At 40.3% G+C, this 23,608-nt stretch overlaps 1 protein-coding gene across 5 annotated transcripts in view; it reads right to left on the reverse strand.

Moving 5' to 3' along the window:
- Window positions 1-23,608, reverse strand: part of nlgn2a (neuroligin 2a) — a 259,071-nt gene that overhangs the window by 126,727 nt on the left and 108,736 nt on the right. For all 5 annotated transcript variants that reach the window (XM_051722820.1, XM_051722812.1, XM_051722784.1 and 2 more), the window contains one exon: window positions 15,146-15,964. In XM_051722820.1, the coding sequence (XP_051578780.1) occupies window positions 15,146-15,617 (472 nt within the window). In that variant the 5' untranslated portion in view covers window positions 15,618-15,964. The remainder of the gene's footprint in view (window positions 1-15,145; window positions 15,965-23,608) is intronic.

The raw sequence follows: 23,608 nt of genomic DNA on the forward strand, positions 1-23,608 counted from the left end.
CAGATCTCAATCCAATTGAGCATCTGTGGGATATGCTGGACCAATAAGTCCGATCCACAGTGGCTTCACCTCGGAACTTACAGGACTTGAAGGATCTGCTGCTAATGTCTTGATGCCAGACCCCGCAGGACACCTTCACGGGTCTTGTAGAGTCCATGCCTCAGTGGGTCATTGCTGTTTTGGTGGCATGCAGAGGACCAACAGCATATTAGGCAGGTGGCCATAATGTTTTGTCTCATCAGCGTATATGACGGGGTCCAAAAGACTGAGACTACTAGTGAAAATGCTTCTGTTTTTCACTCTTTTCTAATTTAATACAAAATATTTCATTGCAAATAACATTATCAGCATAACTATTTGAGTGAAAAGTTAACATGAATGTTTTTTAGAGAAAAAACTAACATTCATTTCAACATTTCTAATTTCAGGTATTTGGTGTGTCCCCCTTTTGCTTTAATGACAGAATGCACTCCACAAGTTTGTGTAAAACCTGATAATTCATGTTATCCAGCATGATTTGAGAATGTTTCAAAGAACATCTTGTGTACTTCAGTGAAAGCAAGGAAATATGACAATTTGTACCAAGGAGTAAACATGGTCAGTGTCACAAATTGGTTTAGGCCTAAGTTTAATTAGCTACCTAGATATAGTGAATCTTTTTTATTTTATTTTTATTTTATACCATAACTTTTTTACTCCACATTAAATTAAAACAAAAACAAAAAACTCTAAAATTAAGCTGAGAAATTGACCGTGGCTGATTCCACTGGTTTGACCTTGCTGCAAAATTGAAGTCTTGCTTTGGATTTTCTCTTTAAAAAAAAAGGAGGATAAACAACTCTTTTCTTGCCTCTAAAGACTTATTTGAATCAAAATATCACAATGATTTTGTTGCTAAAATCAGCGAACCTCATATACTCAACTGATGCTGTAAAAGAAAACGGCAAAACACATAGATCACCGGCAGCCTCGCGATCTGTCATTTTTTCATTTAATTCATGTTATTGGATTACAATTCTTATTTAATCATGACAACCAATACATCATTAGAAAGGTGCACTCCAGCTTCGATATTTTGCCTCAGTTTTACTATATAAATGTTACATTGAGATTAATTTCTTAATTTGTGTCAACATATCAAAACATCAAAACGACAGTTATAAAAATGAAAACTGAATACAGATGCACCTATCAATTCAACTGTGTAAACTCCCATTGATTTGTCTTAAGCAGGCGTCAGTGAACTACATTCAATTGAACATTTAGTCCAAAAAGTTTGCACATATTGATGGATTCTCATTTGTTTACTTAAGATTTCTTCAGAAAGAATTGTCATACTGTACATGTCCACTGAATCACAATACTCTTTTAATACTCTCTTATTGTGCAAGTTATATGCATCCAGAACAGGGGAGGCCACTGTTATGTCTTCCAATGTCCATATGCCAAATATGGACATTAGAAGATGCTATTACATCATGGAAACCTCACAGGCCACATTACAAGAACTTTCGCATGCCATTCCGTATTATCCTTGTAACTTCCGCATAAAGCATTTAAAGAGCACCTATTATGGTTTTTAGATGTGCCTAATTTTGTTTTAAAGGTCTCATACAATAGATTTACATGCATCCAAGGTCAAAAAACACTTTAATTTGCTCATAGTTTAAATTGCAGGATTACTTTTTTTTTCCCAGTGTCAAAAACGACTCGTTCAATGATCCGTTCTAAAAGATTCATTCTAAATTCCTCCTTTCAGAGAGCGTACCCTGCTCTGATTGGTCAGATGTCCCAGTCTGTTGTAATTGGTCTACCGCTTACAGCGCGTGTCGGAAAGGAAACGCCCACTACCATATCCGAGTTTCAGCTCCGTCTGAAAAAATTTCTGTTTTACCTTACCAATTTGAGCCCGAGTCCGATAGTGATACATTGGAAGATCAACCCGAACCACCATCGCAAGCACAACGAGAACAGGATGTTTCTCAGTGATAAGTTTATATGTAGTTTGACAATAACGTGAGTTAGCCAGTTAGCAGAGGCTAACAGCTAACAGGCTAACAGCATACACTGGCTGTACAAGTATACAGACCAGAGGCAGGTTTTTTGTTACCAAATTATGTAGGTTAGTACAGGAAGTAAGTCTGGAATTACTAACGCCTCGTTTCAGGTGTTCAGAATCGGTTCTTTCTTTTGGGAGTCAATAACTCCACTTGTCATGCACTTTGATTTTTGAAACTTTACAGATTTTTTACATTCACAAACAGCTATATAACACACTACATGAAAGGTAATATTTGAAAAACCATAATAAGTGCTCTTTAATTTTGATTGATTGAACAGGTAGTAAATAAATAAATTATTACAGCAATATACGAGTGCCTATATTTTACAAACAGTCTCTTGTATTCTTATATGTTTATTATAGGAAAAAAGACAAAGTTGTCACTGCAGGTGTCATTTGGTCCACATTGCATATTCTATAAATAATATGCTTTCTGCCTCATTCTATGAACAGAATCCACAAGAGATCAGTAAAAGAAGCTGTTGTATCCTATCAATGATTATAGAAAGTTTTTTTTTAATGTTTTTCATTTCGGTTCGTTCTTAGCAAAAACGGTATTTTTCTGTTCCAGTTCAAGTGTTCCGCTGTACTCCTCTCCAATTGCTAACCGGTTAGAATGAAATTAAATAACCGTTATTCATTTTCTTTTTATTTATTTTTTAAATGACAGTACTCTGTGATAAGGGTGAGTAATGTACCAGTTGCAGTGTTAACACATCTCTCAAGAAAGAGAGCTTAGAACTGGAAAAACTCAATCAACGTTAATAAGTGATCAAAATAAGTGTATCTAATCTGTATCAATGCATCATTTCTAACATCATAGACTTGGAAACAACTTAGAATTTTTTCCCCTTGTTTCTGGATTAACTATGCATGTATACATAGTAATTATATATAGTTGTCTAAAAGGTCTTCAGAATATCACAGAAGGCTACATCCACAATGTGCATTAAGGCAAAGAAATGTGTGATGCAACAGTTTCCTTCAGATTCAAATGCTTATCATGTTCAACTAAAAAGAGAGAAGCTTAATTTTGGGGGGAAAAGGATATGGTGTCATTACAAAAATGTACAATAATAAACCATTTAGACTAACAAAATCAACCAGTTATTAACCAGTTATCAACATTTAAAAACTTGTTTTAACTCTGGAACAATTGAAAGGGACTTCTTTCCTGTTTTCTGTTACGTTCTGCAAAAACTTTAGTTCGTTTTGGTTTTGGTTTTCATTCCTTGGAATGTTTTCAGTCCCAGTACTGATTGCAATACAAGGGTCTCTGGATTATTCGATTCTGATTGGTCAATGGCGCCATCTAGCAGTCTGATATTTCTGAGCAACAACCGTACATCCGGGGATTAAGACATACACTATGTTGCCAAAAGTATTCGCTCACCCATCCAAATAATTGAATTCAGGTGTTCCAATCACTTCCATGGCCACAGGTGTATAAAATGAAGCACCTAGGCATGCAGACTGCTTCTACAAACATTTGTGAAAGAATGGGCCACTCTCAGGAGCTCAGTGAATTCCAGTATGGTACTGTGATAGGATGCCACCTGTGCAACAAGTCCAGTCGTGAAATTTCCTCGCTACTAAATATTCCACAGTCAACTGTCAGTGGTATTATAACAAAGTGGAAGCAATTGGGAATGACAGCAACTCGTAAAATGACAGAGTGGGGTCAGCGGATGCTGACGTGCATAGTGCGCAGAGGTCGCCAACTTTCTGCAGAGTCAATCACTACAGACTTTCAAAGTTTATGTGGCCTTCAGATTAGCTCAAGAACAGTGCGTAGAGAGCTTCGTGGAATGGGTTTCCATGGCCGAGCAGCTGCATCCAAGCCATACATCACCAAGTGCAATGCAAAGCGTTGGATGCAGTGGTGTAAAGCACGCCGCCACTGGACTCTAGAGCAGTGGAGACGCGTTCTCTGGAGTGACGAATCATGCTTCTCCATCTGGCAATCTGATGGACGAGTCTGGGTTTGGCGGTTGCCAGGAGAACGGTACTTGTCTGACTGCATTTTGCCAACTGTGAAGTTTGGTGGAGGGGGGATTATGGTGTGGGGTTCTTTTTCAGGAGCTGGGCTTGGCCCCTTAGTTCCAGTGAAAGGAACTCTGAATGCTTCATCATACCAAGAGATTTTGGACAATTCCATGCTCCCAACTTTGTGGGAACAGTTTGGGGATGGCCCCTTCCTGTTCCAACATGACTGCGCACCAGTGCACAAAGCAAGGTCCATAAAGACATGGATGAGCGAGTTTGGTTTGGAAGAACTTGACTGGCCTGCACAGAGTCCTGACCTCAACCCGATAAAGCACTTTTGGGATGAATTAGAGCGAAGACTGCGAGCCAGGCCTTCTCGTCCAACATCAGTGTCTGACCTCACAAATGCGCTTCTGTAAGAATGGTCAAAAATTCCCATAAACACACTCCTAAACCTTGTGGAAAGCCTTCCCAGAAGAATTTAAGCTGTTATAGCTGCAAAGGGTGGGCCGACGTCATATTAAACCCTATGGATTAAGAATGGGATGTCACTTAAGTTCATATGCGTCTAAAGGCAGATGAGCGAATACTTTTGGCAATATAGTGTATCAGACCAGAAATCCGGTTATTGTGAGTCATCTTTCCTGCTTCTCGGATTACTGTGCGATCTCTACAAGTAAGCTAATAAAATAATGTCTACTCAAATCAATGCTTCATGTCTATTTATTTATTTATTTGGCAAGTAGTCTTGTAGTAAGCTGGATATTGAGCAGTCAGACAGTCATTATTTACAAAATAAACACCAACACACACACACACACACACACACACACACACACACACACACACACACACACACACATATTTTCCATGCAAATCAGTATTTTATGTCCATTTATTTCAGCCTGGCCTCATGACATTTACGTGAATATGACAACATTTTTGCAATTCAAAATTTACGCTGTGTATAACATGTCTGGCTGCAGGTTTTCAGTGAAATGTCCAGCTGGGGGTGCCAAAAGCAAGTAAAATGGTGTAGTATTCAGATGCGGTTTTAAGGTGAATTTTAGATTTTTTTTTTTTTTTTTTTTTATACATACCTCCCTAACATAAAACTTTTTCCTGAACCTAACTAACAGTGTTTTAAAATATAAATGAGACATTTAAAAAAGGCATCCTTACCTCATCAATGCCTAAATCTAACTGTGATGAGGAGGAGGGCGTGGCTGGTCATGCTCCATCACAGCCTAGCCACACCCTCTTCTTCGTCACACTGACCATTAGTGTTTTAAAATGCAGAAGCAAAATGAAAAAGAACATTTTCTGAAGCAACCACCTCATTTCGTGCTGTTTCTCTGACTCTGTATTGTCAGGTGTCAGCTTGCGTACATAGCTGGACTTGAATCACGGTCCTCTGACTTGAAGTTTAATGCCCAATCAGGTGAGCTACCGCGCAAGCTATTTCTGTTAGAAAAAGTGTATATATGTAGGTGAGTCTGAAATTAAAAGCATTAAAATGTTTTGTTTTTCAAAAGATGTGTCGTAAAAGTAAAAGTGTGTCGATTTCATAAAATAGCAGGTTCTGAGTAACAGAGAGAAAAATAAATAGTTATAAAATCAATATCAGCCATTTAAGTCAAATAAAGATTTGAGTGAAAGTGAATAAAACACACAGTTGTTGTAGTGCCTCTAGTGTTCATTTTTCCTGGAAACTGCAGAGAATTGTACCTGGAGACACGTTTAACAAGTTTTGCAAAAATGCAAATAGAGTCACGTTTTCACTATGAGACCAGGTTGATTTATTTGGTTATTAGCCATGTAATAAATGGGATAATGTACAGTCAGCCTTTTGTTATCGCAAAATAAACCCCAATACCCCTCCGCTTCACCTCGGTGTCCTGATCACCCTGTCTGTGTTTATTTTGCAATAACAATTGGCTGACTGTACATTTTCCCTTATTTATCATACGTAGAGAATTAAAATATTATACTTGCATGATTAGTTCTAAGTAATACAAGACAAAATTGATCTAAAGGAGATGGTAAAGGGGGATGGTGGTTTTACAAAGAGGAGTGTTTTTTGCCATTTCTATCAGAAAGACTCGGAACAGCATAGCATAAAGGGAATGACAATTTCTCGATGAACAATGAAATAATAAAGTCTTTTGGTGTAAGCCCCCATCTGACAGTCCGGTGAAAATTTTAGTGAACTTTAAAATCCTGCCGGGGAAGACGGCAGGGGTGAGGATTCTACCCCAAAAATAACTTTTAATACTAGGACCTCCAAAAGAGAGAAAAATAAGGAATACCGGCCAGCTCTTTATGTTGGCAGGAAACAATCTGTAAAAGATAACGGAGCAATTAGAAACATATATATATATATATATATATATATATATATATATATATATATATATATATATATATATATTGTTTTAAATGCCATGTTGTGTGTGCGGGGAGGGATGGGGGTTGGGGGAGCATTGTTTGTGCAATATCCTTGAAAAGGATAACAATGCTATGAGGAAAAAGAGGGAGGGGTGCATCGTTTGTGATGTTTGATACATTAGAGCCCTGACTTGGGCAAGCATTTGGTTGTGCAATACCCTTGACAAGAGTAAGCAAAGCTTATGATATATATGAGCCCTAAATTGGACAAATATTTGGTTGTGCAATACCCTTGAAAAGAGTAACCAATGTTTATGACACATGAAAAGGAGGGGGCATTGATTATGTAATACCCTTGAAAAGGATAACCAGTGCTTGCAATGCTTTTGAGCCAATATTCTTGATAAGAATAACCAAAGCTTGTAACGCATTTAGGGGAAAGGGAGCATTGTTGTGCAATACCCTTGAAAAGGATAACAATGCTTGGGGAAGTAAGAGGGAGGGAAGCATTGTTTGTGCAATACCCTTGAAAAGGATAACAATGCTTGGGGAAGTAAGAGGGAGGGAAGCATTGTTTGTGCAATACCATTGAAAAGGATAACAATGCTTGTAGGAGTATGAGGAAGGGAATGCATAGCTTTTTTATTTTTTGTGTGATTCTACCACCACCAGAAGTGTAAGAAAATGTTGATGCATTGCTTAATATGAGCTGAGTTTGGTTGATTGAATGCAGATTGGGATGTATGTATATCTTGTACCATCGTCCCAGCGTCTTAATGGAAGACTCAGAAAATCCTTGTCAGACATAATAAGTAGTACAACGAATTGCCACATTGGCACCTGAAGGCAGCAGAGTGGTTGGCTGCTGGCAGACCTTTAAAGTGAGAGGTGAACAGTGATTGGTTAAAGGAAATTATTACTGAAACGATGACGTGTACCGCATGAATCTCTCTGACAGAACTACCACTTACGCTTCTATTTCTTTCAACGAGGGGGATGGCAAACCATCACATCTTCTGGTGGTGCCCTAGGCAACCACCTAGTTCGCCTATGCCCAGAAATGACCCTGCCTTCACAAATGATTGATACTGGAAGTCTGGACTAAAAGTGTCAAACCTGAAAGACAATATTCTAAAAAACATTGTCTTCTAAATACAAATAATTCACACAATTTTCTCCTGCCATCATGGACAAAACATACCTTCAGTAAGAGTTAAAATATGTTTTTTTTGTGTGTGTGTTTCATGACTTTGTAGGTGCCTTTTTTACTCTGTAACAGAAAAAAAGCGAGTAAAACACAAAAACTCATTAAGTACGTTTTCTTAAATTAATTTAGGCAACAATGTGTCAAAATGGGATAGATTATGCATGTGACATCAAATAAACAAGTTACAGTAGGTCAGAGGTAATCCAAAAGTAATCATATTAGATTACCCAAAATATAATCCAAGGGATTACGTTACTGATTGCAATTTATCATGTAATTTGTAATCATTACCGGTTTGCAATTCAGCAATAATCTACCCTGTAGACCACAAACTGCTGTTTGGATTATTTGTTTTTGTTGTGTCGCAGAGCTGTTTTTCACTCATCCCTTCCGTCCTCGGCATCTAACACTCCAAAGGGGCCCAGAACAGTCTGTCTATGTTCAGAATACCTCAGAGCTTGCAGGAGCTAATTAAAAAATGCCCTCCACACCAACGCATAGGAGCTCTTCGAAGCATTTTTGATTTCCTTTGCATAGCAAACAGAGTGCCATCGAATTCTGTCTTTTATTCATGCATTCCCTCTTTTCTTTTTCTCATTTCTCCCCCTATGGCCATTGGGATACTTCAATATTTGATATAATATTGTAGGTCCTTTAGCCAGAATGATATTGCATTTTTACTGAGGTTTGCATTGCCAATTTATCTTTTAATTCACTTTTTATTTTCCAGTCTATTTGTTTAACTATTTTTACATTAGCTGTAAAATTACAAAGTACTGCAGGTTTTGTATTTGTTGTGCATCTCTCCATGTGTGTGTCTCTCTCTTTTTTGCTTAAACACGACCTCACCATTTGTCTCATGACAAGTCATAATAATAGTAGATGGCAAAATTGTAAGACATTGTATGAGATTTGAATGAGCGTTCTTATGATTTATCTTAAGTTTAACCCCTAACCCAAACCCCTAACCTAAACCTAACCATAAAGTGCAAACCATTACCCAAACTCTAAACATAACCATGATTTTAATAGGAAAATAACTTTTGTGTTAAACATTGGGGACATTGAAAGAAAATATCAGGGTTGGAACGAGATAAGAGAAGCACACAGTATTACATATTATTGACATACTGTACATCAGTCATTTGTGTTGCATAAATAAATATGGAATGAACAACCACATTTTTTCACAGATGTTTTCTGTTGGATAGGAGAATAGCTAAAATTTGATGCCTGTATTGTATCGATTTTAAATTCTGTTTGTTGATATGCTGGTCACTAGGTACAAAAGTAGAGACTAAAAGTTGCACCTTTTCTTACGAGTCAAGTTGTATGATATCTTACGATTTCACCATCTCGTCAACATTTTTATGAGTTGTCATGAGACTATGTTGGAGTGGACAGGGTCATGGCTTTTTAGTTTAACATGCCTGTCACAGTTTCAGATGGGGTGCAGACACAACAGTCATGCTAAAACTCACCCATCAGTTCTACATGCCTCAGACTGATCCACCCCCTGGCAGTCAGTCTACCTCCACTATCCTTAATCCTGCCATTTCTCTCTAGGCTTACTCAGCCTTGTGGTAACTATAGGACAAGAGCAAGAGGACAATACAGAGCAAAGTGGTTTCTGAGGGAGAGGGAAAATGAGAAAGAAACATCCACAAAACAAGAAAAAAGTAACAAAGGATTATTTTCCTAAATCCTAAGAAAAACGGCCATATTTGATCTCCATTGTTTCTTAAGGTTACATGTCTACAGCAGAATAGGCTACTGCTCTCAGAGCCAGACCTGTTCATGGCTTATTATGAAGTGTTTGTTATCAGGTAGTGGGCTGTAAAAAGCAAGAGCACTCCGTGCCTCACAGATGACTGAAGAACAAGCGCAATAAAATAACAACAGGGAGAGCAAATATTAAAATGCAGTGCTTAGCGCTCCATAAAAAACAAGGGAGACAGCCCAGTTTCAAAAGGGACACATTGATGTAGCAACGATTATTCATGCACCACCATAACATTGCTCTGGGAACATCTGATCTTCCTTTCAGAGGATTCTGTAAAGTTTTGGTTATCTTTCAGATATTATGATGTGCTTGAATGACGTATAATACGAAAGTAGGGACAAAAGATATATGTAGAGATATTTTTTCAATACAGTACTTTATGAATTACATATGTTTGAAAGATTGTACTGTACACTCCACAGTTGATTATAAAATGGATAGTTCCTGTCCTGGATACTGATTGGTCAACAGCAGTGCTTTATTCATGATAAAGCACAGCTCTGACCTTGTCACAGAACTTATATATGTATCACTCCACAGCACCCATAGCTGACAGTTATTCTTGTTACCTAGCAACATTCTGTTTACTTTTTACTGTCAGAGACTATTTTTTGGTGGAAGGATGGCATTTAGTATGATTTTACTTACAAAATAACATGCTCATAATAATATGTGGTGACTGTTAAGGACGAGGAGGACTCTGGACGAGAAGCATCACGCCGCGTCGCGGCTAGGAAACGGCACAGGTACCAAACACAGGGCACGTTGATGAGGTTCACATGGCAGACAATACACACAAAAGTTAGCAAGGTTTTTCCCTTCTTAAAGAATGAACAAAGCTAGTGTAAATAATATATGTCCATTGATAATGATTTGGGTCAAATTTAATGGAAAATATTTGAGTTGCACTGCAGAAATTTGAGCAGCCTCCAGAGTTGCAGGTGTGCGTAGATTCATAGAAAACAATTTTAGAACGGGCCATGCCATCCGCCAGACGCATCCTGTGTGCGACCCCCTTTAAACTTGCATCGTGCCTAACAACGCCCTTCAGCTGTGACTATATTTACAATATAGCATGGCCTCTCAGGCCTTATTATATTACAAATAAGGCACAAAATAATGTACTAAATTGAGGTACAATCATCCATAGGGACATATTGGTGGTGTGCAGATACATATTGGCAGAGAAGTTTCCTTGTGAAGAGGAAGCTCCGGTACATACAATTTTATACATTAATATTTCATACATAATTCCATTCCATACATAAAAATGATTCATATCTTGAGTGTATAATCTGAGGATTTATCTCAGGAACTCTGAGCAGAAGTCTGATTTAGTTTGTTCTAGAGGAGGCTGTAACAGATATCTCACTCACAATTTATGGTCAGAGGACATAACAGGAAGAAAACAACAACAACAACAAAAAAAGAACAAGAAAGAGACAAATACTGAGACACATGTACTGCTGTATATATTGCCTAGGGCAGTGGGGGCAGTGCTGGTCCCCACATACACTAACTGATGTGGTAGCTTTGATCTCTTGTCCACCCCCTCTTCCAGCTCACACGGATCAAACGCAGCACTGCGTACAGGTCTGTATTTTGTAAATATATACTGCAGAGCAGTGCTTAAAGTGAAAAATAATTAATTAATTAATTAAATTGATGCTGTTAATTGTTTGCATTTATAATGGTTGGGCAGAATACTTAAATAAAGTATTCTGGGCTAAACACTAAATACAATTTTTTGTATTATAATCTTCTCCTCAACCCATTGTTTGATTGACTAACAAAGATCAATACATTTGGACACAAAATTGGATACGAAATACAAATTAATCTTTTTTTTTTTTTTTTTTAGATGATAACTGAATGCCACTTACAGATATTAAACATGCAATATAATGAGGTCCTGTGACAACAATGTAATTTGAATGATTTTAGCTTGCTTCCATATTTAGGCCTATTTATTCTTTGTATTTTCTATTTCTTTTATTACTGACACTTTTATTTTTTTGGGTGCTTTTAATTATTTTAGTCCTTTGATTTTAATGGTCAATTTTAGATTTTTTTGCAGATTCATATGATATGTTAAATAAATGTAGGCTATTTATTCAGCAATTACAATCACGGGAAACAATGTATCATGCGCTCAGATGCAATATTTGTGTAAAAATGTGACTGTATTCATTCTGGTGCATAGCTGACAGTGCGCTGATTAAGACATTCCGGTGCGGTTGCCAGATATTCAATCCAAGAATGATTATACATGACTAAGACAATGTATTTTCATAATCTAGTGTCTACCATCAAACCTTTTGTTGACTACGGTCCATTTTTTAAGTATCCCAAAAATCACAACCAGAGATTGTGTTTTCAATTTAGCCCAATTTGGTATGAAACCCTGGCAACACTGCTCACGCAGCTGCTCTGGGGAAGAGAGAGCGAGAGGATAAGTGTGCAGTGCGCATCTGTGCTGTTCAGAAAAACTGTTCAGAAAAACAATCAAGTTTCATACTTGAGTGACAAGAATTTTTTTATTTCTGTCTTAGTTTGTGGTCATTATGAGAGAACATTTCTAAAAGTATTCTAACAAAGTTTTATAAAGTGCCTGTATTCTAAATACAGGTGCTTGAAAATGTAACAGGGGCCATATACAGTTACATCATTTTTGTATTCTGAATATATGTAACGTTGTTACATGTATTCCGTTACAGCCCAACCCTCTGTATTCTGTATTTCCTTAAAAGAGGAACTTAATGCATTAAGTAAGCTATATTTTAAATTCAAATTTCAGCACATAAAAATCAAAATATAAAAAGTTTAATTAATTTATTGACAGCCCTAATTTACCTGTAAAGTATAGGCCCCCTACTTGCTTACTGATGGAAACAGTGGTCTGTTCATGACATCAAACTTTTAAAGATATTTATGGATTTTGTTTGTGGCAGTGAGTCGGAAGTAAATGTGATATCCACACATATCTGCCCAACTATCACTGCTGCCCGACCCTAAAAGTATTGTAGAATCAAGTTTTATTGGTGGTTTAACATCAGGTGAACCCTTCATATCTGAATGGACAGTTGTTGGCCATATTAAACTACAATATACACCAAATAAATAGCAGGTTGTCAAAAATTTGGCTTGCGAGACTAACAGTCTTTGTCTAGTGGGAGTGACTGTATTGTCAAGCAGGGAGATAAGACACTCCGAGTACCGACACTTCGAGCACTGCTGCAGAGCTAACATGCTCACATAAGTGTAGACATGCTTATAAAACAATGAACCAAAGAGCTACTTGAGTCGTTTTGCATACACACACTCACACACACACACACACACACACACACACACACACACATGTTGGTGCTGCTATCCTTATGAGGACTCTCCATAGGCATAATGATTTTTATACTGTACGAACTATAGATTCCATCCCCTAACCCTACCCCTAAACCTAACCCTCACAAAAACGTTCTGCATTTTTACATTTTCAAAAACACATTGTTTTGTATGTTTTTAAGTGATTTGGTGCATAAAAACAGTGCATTGGATAATGTATTCTGTTCTTAATAGTAACTTTAATGTGTAGAATTGGATGAGTGTATCAGAAGACAAAGAGAGAGATAGAGAGAAAGAGAAAGAGAGAGAGAGAGAGAGAGAGAGAGAGAGAGAGAGAGAGAGAGAGAGAGAAGGGGAAAAGACAGAGGAGAAAGAGCAATCTCAAAAAAAGCAACACACTGCTGGTAGTGTCAAAAAAACAAGAAAATAACACTGGCATCTTCACTGTGAACACACACGCACATGCACAACACACTCATACACAGATGTGCTTTCTGACTGAAAAGACAGTGGTGTTGTTCATTCATGCTGATGTACTATGAGGCATTTTGAATCGTGCAGAACTTCACACAGTGTGTGTTCATGTGTTTGTAAGTTTGTGTGTGTGTGTGTGTACTTTGACATGCTAAGGTAGTTCTTTAATGATTTTAAACTGGTTGCAAAATTACAAAGAGCTCATTCATCATAGAAGGGATTACTTAAGGTAATTTGCATTGTAAACACAAAAAACTAAACTGGCTGTCAAAAAAGAAGTAAAAACTGAGAGCAAAAAGGGCCCAGAGATTGCATATTACAGCTAATGTCAATAATTTGTTTCTCTTGGCTACTCGGTGGCTGAACATTAATTGCAAGAAAAAACACCTCCTTGCAAATCAGCTCTTTCCATCCTTAGAGGGTCTCTATCCACTTTGCTCTCTCTCAAAAGAAAAAGAAAGAGGGAAAAAAACTGGAAGAGGTGAAGAAAAAAGAGAAATGCTGAGGGGTTTTACCTCAGTCTCAAAAGTCATTCACTTATTTGAACTCTCGCTTAATTTACTGCAATTTGTCGAAATGTACATCTTATACTACAGCATGAGTAATTTCCAGAACATTTCAGTCTTTCCAGCTGGCCTTTCTCTTTAACTGAATTATAGGCTAAACTATTCCTGACCAGTCCTGATCTGGAGTGCAGTGGACTGATCATAACTAAATGTAAGATGTGCCCTTAGTCAGTGTCTGGTAATCCTGCACTGTAGTTCAAAGCCTTTGATATCAGAAATGTGTCTACTTCAGTTATAAAGTACTGTACTTTGTATTAATGTTGTACTAAAGTGTTGTAATACATGTTATGCAGCAACATAGACATTATGTTGTGTTACTTGTGATGTGTTGAGTCCTAGCAATATTGGAACCATCCTAAAATTTTAGTTTTTCCTATGGGTTTTCCTATGTTTAGATTAGAGGTGCACTCAGCAATAGTTTCCTAGTTAAAAAAAAAAATGTTTTACATTAGAAAGATCAGTAGTTTTGAAAAGTTTGTTTAAAATGACGTACACTGACATGAGGTGAAAAGTCATCTTATTCTTAGTCTTATTCTTCTTGGAGTTGGACCAACCTTCAAGGGCACTACCATGTTGAGAGAGGGAGAGAGGGGACCAGCAGACTTATACTTATTTTAGCTCAATAATCCCGTTATTAGACTTCCGACTAAGAAATAAATTAATCATGCACCCAAAAATATGACTGTGAATAAGGTATTTTATAATGGTATCAGTAACCAAAAACCTCTGCTATTGACCTTATTCACAGTAGTGCCCATTTCAATTTTTGACGGTTGAGACAATAAGGCTGTGAGGGACAGACTTGCAGTCTCTTCAATGGGTTGTACAGTTGTTTACAGTGTTTTGGATCATTCCACTGATGATGCATTGAAAAACAAAATTCTCAAAAAACCAGTAGACAAAAAAACTTCATAAAACAGGAGTTGTGAAAAATTGTATGTGATCGATGTGCTTTATACAGATTTATTCTACAACAAATATGGTGAATAAGGTCTATACATTACTGTGAATAAGGTCTATTGCGTGATGCTGCATCCACACCAAAAGGTGTCAGTATAAAGTCAAAGTCCTCAATTGTATTGGCCAGCAAAACATAAACACAAAAAATACTGAGTGCACCTTTAAGAATTCACAACTGTACTCTTCACTTAGGCCACATCCACACTCATTTGTTTTCAGTTTCTTAATGTCATCAGTTTTCCAAAGTATGCTGTAATGGAGAGCGTTATTGAAGTCTTGCTTCAAAAGTACATATAAAAATACAAAATAAATGGATTAGTGTGGACATGGCCTTAGATTTTCCAATGCATCTTTGCTGTGTTGTGTTGGACACTCACCGTCCTCTGTGGGCACATATACATTGAGGTAGAGGCAGTCTTCACTCTGATTCTGAATGTAGGTGGCTGCCACATCCAGACTGTCGGTAAACCAGACAGGCAGCATGATCTCAGGCAAAACACCATGCACGCTCTGTGGGCACACAGGGGCAAACTGCGTGGCGTTCCGCACTTCCTGCCAGGACCCAGGAGCTTCAGGTGGCTGGAAGCGGCGGTCTCCAATTGGCGCTGTGGCATATGGGACACCCAGATACTGTTCCACAGGACCCAGGATCTCGTTATTGAGCTCTTTTTTTATCCCACGCAACTTGCCGTAGTTTGTGGTGACAGTGGGATACTTGATGCCAGGATCAATATGTTGGCATGCTGCCAGTGTTATCCAGAGTGCCAGCCAAAGGATGGAGATTGTGTGGGTGGCCTCTGACTTGTGGGTTTGGCCCAAGTCACGTTTACAGGCATGGGGGGGATACATGACTGTTTCGTTCTTTCGTTCTCTCTTCGCTCCACTGGTTTATTAATTTCCTCTTTATTTTGTCTCAGGTGAAGGGCAAAGGAAAGTTAAACAATAACAACAAAGAAGAAGAACAAGTGAACCTGTTGGTTTGTTTGGGTGTCTTTCAGGAAGAGGAACAAGAGAAGGGAGGAAAGGAATGGGGGAACTGTGGAAGGGTTGGGGTGGACGAGTGGCTTATGTCGTGCTCAGCCCTGGTGTGTTGTTGAAATGCAGTGGAGAGTAAAGGTGAAAAGTCTGTTACGTTCCATCTCCCTGGGCCCGTCTCATGGGGTCAGTCACAGAGGTCACGCAGATGATCGCTGATCCTGTTTGGAACAATAAAAATAGGGCTAGAGTTAGGAGTCAGAGATAATTCAGAGTTCTAACCCTTTGCATGCGCATCAACCAGTAACACAACTGAAGTACCAATACAAAATAGAAGAAACCATTAAGTCAAGAGAGGCTGTGCGTTTCAGTGATTTTCCCAAGGGTTTGGGGTGGTCTAAGGCACATCATAAAGCCGTGACAGAAGCACTATGATAAATTATACTGATGTTCGATAAATAGTTACATTTATCATTATCAATAATCAAGTTTATGGTGGCCAAGCAACATAGCAACATGGAGCATTAAGATGGAATGTGTAGTAACTTATGGGTTTATAGTAAAACATTTATGGAATTATCATTTTATAATATTTGTCTCCACAACTTTCATAAAACATTCACATAGACTTTGAACATTGCCATCAATAATTCCTCTGATGCAAGTTGGATTGAGTGTCTTGCTCAAGGACACGATAGTGAAGATGTTTTTTTAACATTTTCATGTTGCTTAAAGGTGCTGTAAGCGACTTCAGCCATTCTGGAACTTCCACCAGACTTAGCCGTTGATTAGCAAAGCCCCCTCTTTTCAAAACCTTGCACTCCAAAGACATGCACACACACAGACATACTTGGAGAACATTGTATTAGAGCAGATGGTGGGCGGGGGGTCCCCGTGGGTGTTCACCATCCAAACATTAGCATTTTGCAGGAGCAGAAAACTGTACCTGTACTTACACGAGCATAATGTATATGGGCTGCCCTATGAACGAGCACAATGATTAACAGGAAGAAAGTCTTCTGATTGGCTAAACAAATGATCTGACCATGGCCAGCGGACACCTTTTTCATAGCTGTCCCTGCTGCCCCTGTTCTGTGCACATCAGTGAGATTTAGGTACATCTATCAAGTATAGCATTAGTTCAGGCAGGTCACGTTAGTCAAGCTTGCAATCAGCTGCTGTTCAGCTGATCATGATATCTACCAATACAATTCAGTCTCCAATCAAAGAGGTCCTTTTTATGTCCTTCATTCTTTCCCTCAGCTTCCGTTCCACTGCACGGATGCAAGCTAAACTTAACACCCTCCTCCATCTCCAGCTCCATCTGTTGTATGACAGCTTTTTAATTCTGTGCTCTTTGTAATTTTTATATAAGTTTAGTTTTATAAGTTATAAATAATATGTTTATTTTCAATGTGTTTGTGGCTTGTTCTTGATTCACCAACTTGTTATATCTGAAGTTCTATCAAGTGTCTATCTCAGTGTTTCCCAATCACTGTGCCGCGGCACACTAGTGTCAGGTGTGCCGTGGAAAATGATCAAATTCCACAAAATAAATAAATGCATGAAAAAATAAAAAAATAAAAAAATAAAATTAGGGATCCAAACTCCTCACCTTTCGGAGAAATTTGCCATATTGAAACCATAATCGGGCACTTTTGTGATTGTGAAGAGCAATGATTAATGTGCAAAAGTGACTGATATTTATACGCGTTAAGGGTCTTTCACATGACTTGTGTCAGCACTGCAGAATACATTGAAGTCTATGAAGTGATGCCACTTTACACCAAAGTGTTTTTCACACACACGTTTTTGCTTCACCAATAATGTCTTTGAGAGTACTGAGCAACAAGAAATATTTAAAAGCTGTCCAAATTTGTGAAGAGACATTGAATGTCTCATAATTTCTTTTAATTAAATATTACCTTATCGTTTATGAATATCAGAGACCCCAGTTATTGAACTAATTTAAATTCACCAAGAAAACGCTTAGACCTAAACATAAACGAGTCCTTTTATTACTTTCTGCTATCAAAGCATCTGCAAGCTTTTTTTCTCTCTTCCAAATACATGTTTTCAATGTTTATTGTGCACACCTCCCACTTTTTTATGTGGCAAACTCATAAAATCGCCCATCTGTGACGCTTTCTGCAACTCTTGTCATGTGGAGGGCAAAGTGTCGCTTGACGCTGGTGTTGAACGGAGCGTTGACGCCTTGACTCAACTCATGTGAAATGCACTTTACAATGACGAAAGAAAATTATTGAAACTCAAAATTATTATTATTTGTCTATTATTGTGGTCTTTTCTGATAAAGCCATGCTCAGCAGTTTAAATAGGCTAATGTGGGAAAATGATAATGTAGATCTGCTATGTGTTTATAATTCTTATACTGAAGTCAGTAGATTTGTAGCCATACAAGTTTTAATAAAGGAGAAGGAAAGGACGTTATTAAAACTCACTATTATTAGGCTATTATTGTTATCAGAGTTTTTTGCTTTAATGTTATATTTTGGCCACTAGAGGCCCTCCTTGTGTTTCATTTCAGTTTCCCGCCATTGTATCATGTGTTATTGTTTTCACATGTGCCTCGTTCTGGGCTGTGTATTTAAGCTGATCACTTCCTTTTGTTTCTTCGTTTGGTTATTGATGTTCCTAGCCAGTTGCTGCTGTAAGTCTGCTCTAGTTCTAAGTACTAAACTTTGAATGCCTTTTGGATTGTTTTTTCCCTGTGTTTATTTTTTCTGTTTTTTGGTGTCTTTTTCCTGAGTTCTTTGGAGATTATTTTTTTCCCTCCTTTTGGATCCTTTTTGGACAAAAGATTTTTCTGTTTTGTGGTTGTTAGTAAGAAATTGCTTTTTGTACCCTTTTTGCTATTTTTGTTAATAAACTGAGTTCTTTTAAGAACTCGTCTGACTATTAGGTCCAACTCCCTTCTGTGGCTCAGTGGTGGAAATTTAAGAGACTTGAGCCAGAGATCCAAGTTCAAATCCTGGTTCTAACAGTATGTATGTATTAAGTACAAAACAAGAAATAGGAGCACTAATAAAACAATAGTACATTTACAAAGGTGTGAAATAATTAAGTGTTATTTAATAAGGTGGAAATGTAGCCTATCTCTATTTCATAAATGAATTCCAAGGGCTAAATTATTTAGTTTGACCTCTAATTTCAACTACATAGTATTTAAACCTACACTTAAAAAATCTAAATATAGAAATAAAATGACACATGAAATATATCAACTTTAGAACAATCAAACCAAACATTAATTAACAAAAGTTAGCCTAACTCACCCTTAGATGATAGTCTAAATTCCAGGTCGAACGTCAGTGTTTCAAAATACTACAATAAATGAATGGCTCCTATGTAGGCTGGAAAGAAGAGGAACTGCTGCTTTTTTAAACATGAAGAAAAGACAGTGTTATGCTGCAAAACCAGTCAAATGCATTTCAGCACCAAAGGAAATGAACAGCGACCGATCAAACAAAAATATTGACAATCTATATTAAACTATGAAAAAAAGAAAAGATTGACTGTTCCACTGAGACAGACACAGGAAAGTTTGAATTTGAAAAGGGAATTGATCTTTCTGTGTTCCCTTACGCCCCTCTTATGTTGCGTTATATTTACGGAAACCCCGTAGATTGATAGTGTTATTCTGGAATAAACGACAAGCACCTGGTCAATGAACACTCTCATCTCCCATGTATTTTATAGGAAATATAAGAGAAATATATAACAAAATTGGCGACGAGGACCTTTTGTTCTCACATTAGCCTTTGTTTTTGAAAATAGTCAGTATTGTAAGACTATAGATGTTCGCGGCGCGAATCCTCCGGCCACGCTATCCCCATGAGAGAGAGAGAGCGAGTGTGGATGCACGGCGGCTCTGTACACAACCATGACAGTCGGAATGGAAAGAGCAGTCTTCTCTGCAAGGAAACAGAGTGAAAGACGGGAAAACAAGTCGACGACGCAATGCGGATTGAGTGCGGGGAGAAATCATAAGAGCTGACGAACAGAAACAAAGAGGGGAGTGAGTAAAAAGAAAAATGGCTGCATTGATTGGTTGTATTGGACTGTTTGATGAATCAATAGAACAGTGGAGTGCTTTCACCGAATGTTTTGACAAATTTGTGCTGGCAAACGAAATCAGAGCTGAAGCTATTGTGCCAACATTTTTAAGCATCATGGGTGTGAAAACATTTAATTTGTTGTGGAGTTTAACACAGCCAGAGAAACCAGGCGACAAATCATATCTGGAAATAATGGGTTTACTCAAGGACCACTGTTCACCCAAACCACTGATTATCGCAGAAAGATTCCGGTTCCATAAAAGAAATCAGCAAGATGGTGAATCAATCTCACAATTTGTGGCTGTGTTGAAACGATTGTCCGAACATTGTGAGTTTGGCCAGTCACTGAGTGACACCATACGCAACATGCTTGTCTGTGGCCTCCGTAGTGAAGCTATACAAAATCGACTGCTACCTGAAAGTAACTTAACATTATAGAAGGCCATCGAGATCAGTACATCAATGGAAATGGCTGCCAAGGAAGCACAACAACTAAGTGCATCCACCCAAGTACACAAGGTGTATTCTGATTCAAAGAACAAATCATCCTCAGATAACGTCCTGGTTACTTGCATAACCTCCATTCACAGATGGAGGGAATGAGATGTTGTGTCGATGTAGTGACACTAGGGGTCACTCTTGGGAGCCCGAGACATCTCTGGTCTTTGATAAAAGGCCAATGAAAATTGGCGAGTGGTATTTGCATACCACTCCCCCGGACATACGGGTATAAAAGGAGCTGGTATGCAACCACTCATTCAGGTTTTATGCTGAGGAGCCGAGACAAGGTCCCGGCCATTTCAGCAGGTAGTTCAGTGTTGTGGCATGAGGAACACAACGTCTTGTTCCCTCCATCAGGGAACGGAGGTTACGCAAGTAACCAGGACATTCCCTATCTGTCACTCACTCAACGCTGTGTCGATGTAGTGACACTAGGGGTCCCTATACAAAAACGACACAACTAGCTGAACTGTGTTACGTGAACTGGCGGTGTGTGATGGGCAGACCACTGTGTGCCTCGTAGTCAGCGCACCAGGCTGACACGTAACCTCCCCCAACACAGTTATGAGTGTCGAACGGCCCTTTGGGGACAAGTCGACTGCCCAAAAGATAGAGACGGGCTAGCCCAGTCATGACCTCTCATCCTCTTTTTTTCCCACTCCCTAAAAAAAGGGGGATTAACCGACTGGGCCCAACAGGTCTAGTCGGGGGGGGTGTCCCTCCCAAGGGAAGACACCATGGAGACCACATGCCGCCCAGAGAGAGGGGGGGTATTTAAGTGGAAATATGTCACATGGTCTTGCCGAGCTATGTCGGAAGTATGCCATGTGGGGGAGTCCCAAGGTAGGTCCTGCCCTATGGGGTAGGAGTTACTACAAGCATGGTGACTGGTGCAGAGGGGCCTCTGCCCAAGTAAGATGCTGTTTGAGCAACAGGGAAACGAAGTAGCGGAAGATATACGTTGCATGGGGTTACATACGGGGAACCACCACATGCGGAGCACCTACCCCACTACAGGGCTTAGTTAGCACGTATACTGAGCCAGCAGCGAGTCTCTCCGCAAACTCGTCTGCCACAGGGCTCGGAGGAAATCAACCAGGGAACACAGTTTGTGAACACTACTGGTAGATAACGGAGCACATCTTCAGCTCAGGGGAGGTGAAAGGTGCTATGTGCAAGCGATACACCTAGCCAGCTGTCCCGGACTTACCTGCTTGGGCGTGCCACTACACGGGACGAAACCGGTTCCACCCGGAGATTGTAGAACCTCGCAAAGGTGTTGGGTGTTGCCCAGCCCGCTGCTCTGCAAATGTCTGTAAGAGAGGCGCCCCTGGTCAAGGCCCAGGAGGCCGCTACACCCCTGGTAGAATGGGCCCGTAGCCCTACCGGGGGCGGCACGTCCTGGATGTGATATGCCATAGTTATGGCGTCAATGAGCCAGTGGGCGATCCTCTGCTTGGAGACAGCACTTCCTCTCTGCTGTCCAACAAAGCAGACAAAGACCTGCTCAGAGACTCTAAAACTCTGCATGCGATCCAAATAGATGCGTAAAGCGCGCACCGGACACAGCAACGTCAGGGCTGGGCCTGCCTCCTCCTGGGGCAGCACTTGCAGGTTCACCACCTGGTCCCTAAAAGGGGTCGTGGGAACCTTGGGCACATATCCCGGTCAGGGTCTCAGGATCACGTGAGAGTAGCCCAGACCGAACTCCAGGCACGTTTCGCTGACAGAGAATGCTTGCAGGTCTCCTACCCTCTTGATGGAAGTGAGCGCAGTCAGGAGGGCAGTCTTCAAGGAGAGTGCCTTAAGCTCAGATGACTGTAAAAGCTCAAAGGGGGCTCTCTGTGAACCCTGAAGAACTACAGAGAGATCCCATGAGGGAACGAAACGCGGTCTAAAGGGATTCAACCTCCTGGTACCTCTCAGGAACCTGATGATCAGGTCATGCTTCCCTAAGGAATTACCATCCACTGTGTCATGGTGTGCCGCTATAGCGGCTACATACACCTTCAGGGTGGAAGGGGACAGCCGCCCTTCATACAGGCACCTCTTAGAGGGGGTCCTAGCCTGAGTGATCGTGTCTACCACCACGGGTGGTAGACCGCTTAGGTCTTCCGCATCCCATCCAGGGGCCAGACATGGAGATTCCAGAGGTCTGGTCATGGGTGCTAGATGGTGCCCCGTCCCTGAGAAAGAAGGTCCTTCCTCAGGGGAATTTGCCAGGGGGGCTGTCGCGAGGAGCGTGAGGTCCGAGAACCATATTTGGGTGGGCCAGTAGGGTGCTACTAGGATGACCTGCTCCTCGTCCTCCCTGACCTTGCACAGGGTCTGTGCAAGTAGGTTCACTGGGGAAAACGCATATTTGTGAATTCCAGGGGGCCAGCTGTGTGCCAGCGTGTCTATACCAAGAGGTGCCTCAGTCAGGGCGTACCACAGCGGGCAGTGGGAGGATTCTTGGGAGGCGAACAGGTCTACCTGTGCCTGTCTGAATCGATTCCAGATCAGCTGGACCACCTGAGGGCGGAGTCTCCACTCTCCCTTGAGGGTAACCTGCCGTGACAGCGCGTCCACTGCAGTGTTGAGGTCACCTGGGATATGAGTGGCTCGCAGGGACTTGAGGTGCTGCTGACTCCGGAGAAGGAGATGGCGGGTGAGTTGTGACATACAACGGGAGCGCAGACCGCCTTGACGGTTGACATATGCTACCGTTGTCGTGTTGTCTGTCCGAACAAACACACACTTGCCCTGGATAAATGGCCGGAACCTCCGCAGGGCAAGCAGAATTGCCAGCAACTCGAGGCAGTTGATGTGCCAACGCAGCCACGGGCCCGTTGCAAACAGCGCCCCAGCCCGTTTTGGAGGTGTCTGTCGTAACCACGATGCGCCTGGAGACCTGCCCATAGAAATGTGAGGTCAGTCCAAGGGCTGAAGAGGTGGTGACAGATCGGCGTGATGGCCACACAATGTGTCCCACGGCGCCATGCCCATCTCGGGACTTGAGTCTGAAGCCAGTGCTGAAGCGGCCTCATATGCATCAACCCGAGCGGAGTGGCCACTGCTGAGGATGCCATATGCCCCAGGAGCCTCTGAAAGAGTTTCAGTGGAACCGCTGTTTTCTGTTTGAACGCCTTCAAACAGGTCAGCACCGACTGTGCGCGCTCATTCGTGAGGTGCGCCGTCAATGAGGCTGAGTCCAACTCCAAATCGAGAAAAGAGATGCTCTGAACCGGGAGGAGCTTGCTCTTTTCCCAGTTGACCCGAAGACCTAGTCGGCTGAGGTGCGAG

The sequence above is a fragment of the Myxocyprinus asiaticus genome, chromosome 2, assembly GCF_019703515.2.
Source record: "Myxocyprinus asiaticus isolate MX2 ecotype Aquarium Trade chromosome 2, UBuf_Myxa_2, whole genome shotgun sequence".
Lineage (NCBI taxonomy): Eukaryota > Metazoa > Chordata > Actinopteri > Cypriniformes > Catostomidae > Myxocyprinus > Myxocyprinus asiaticus.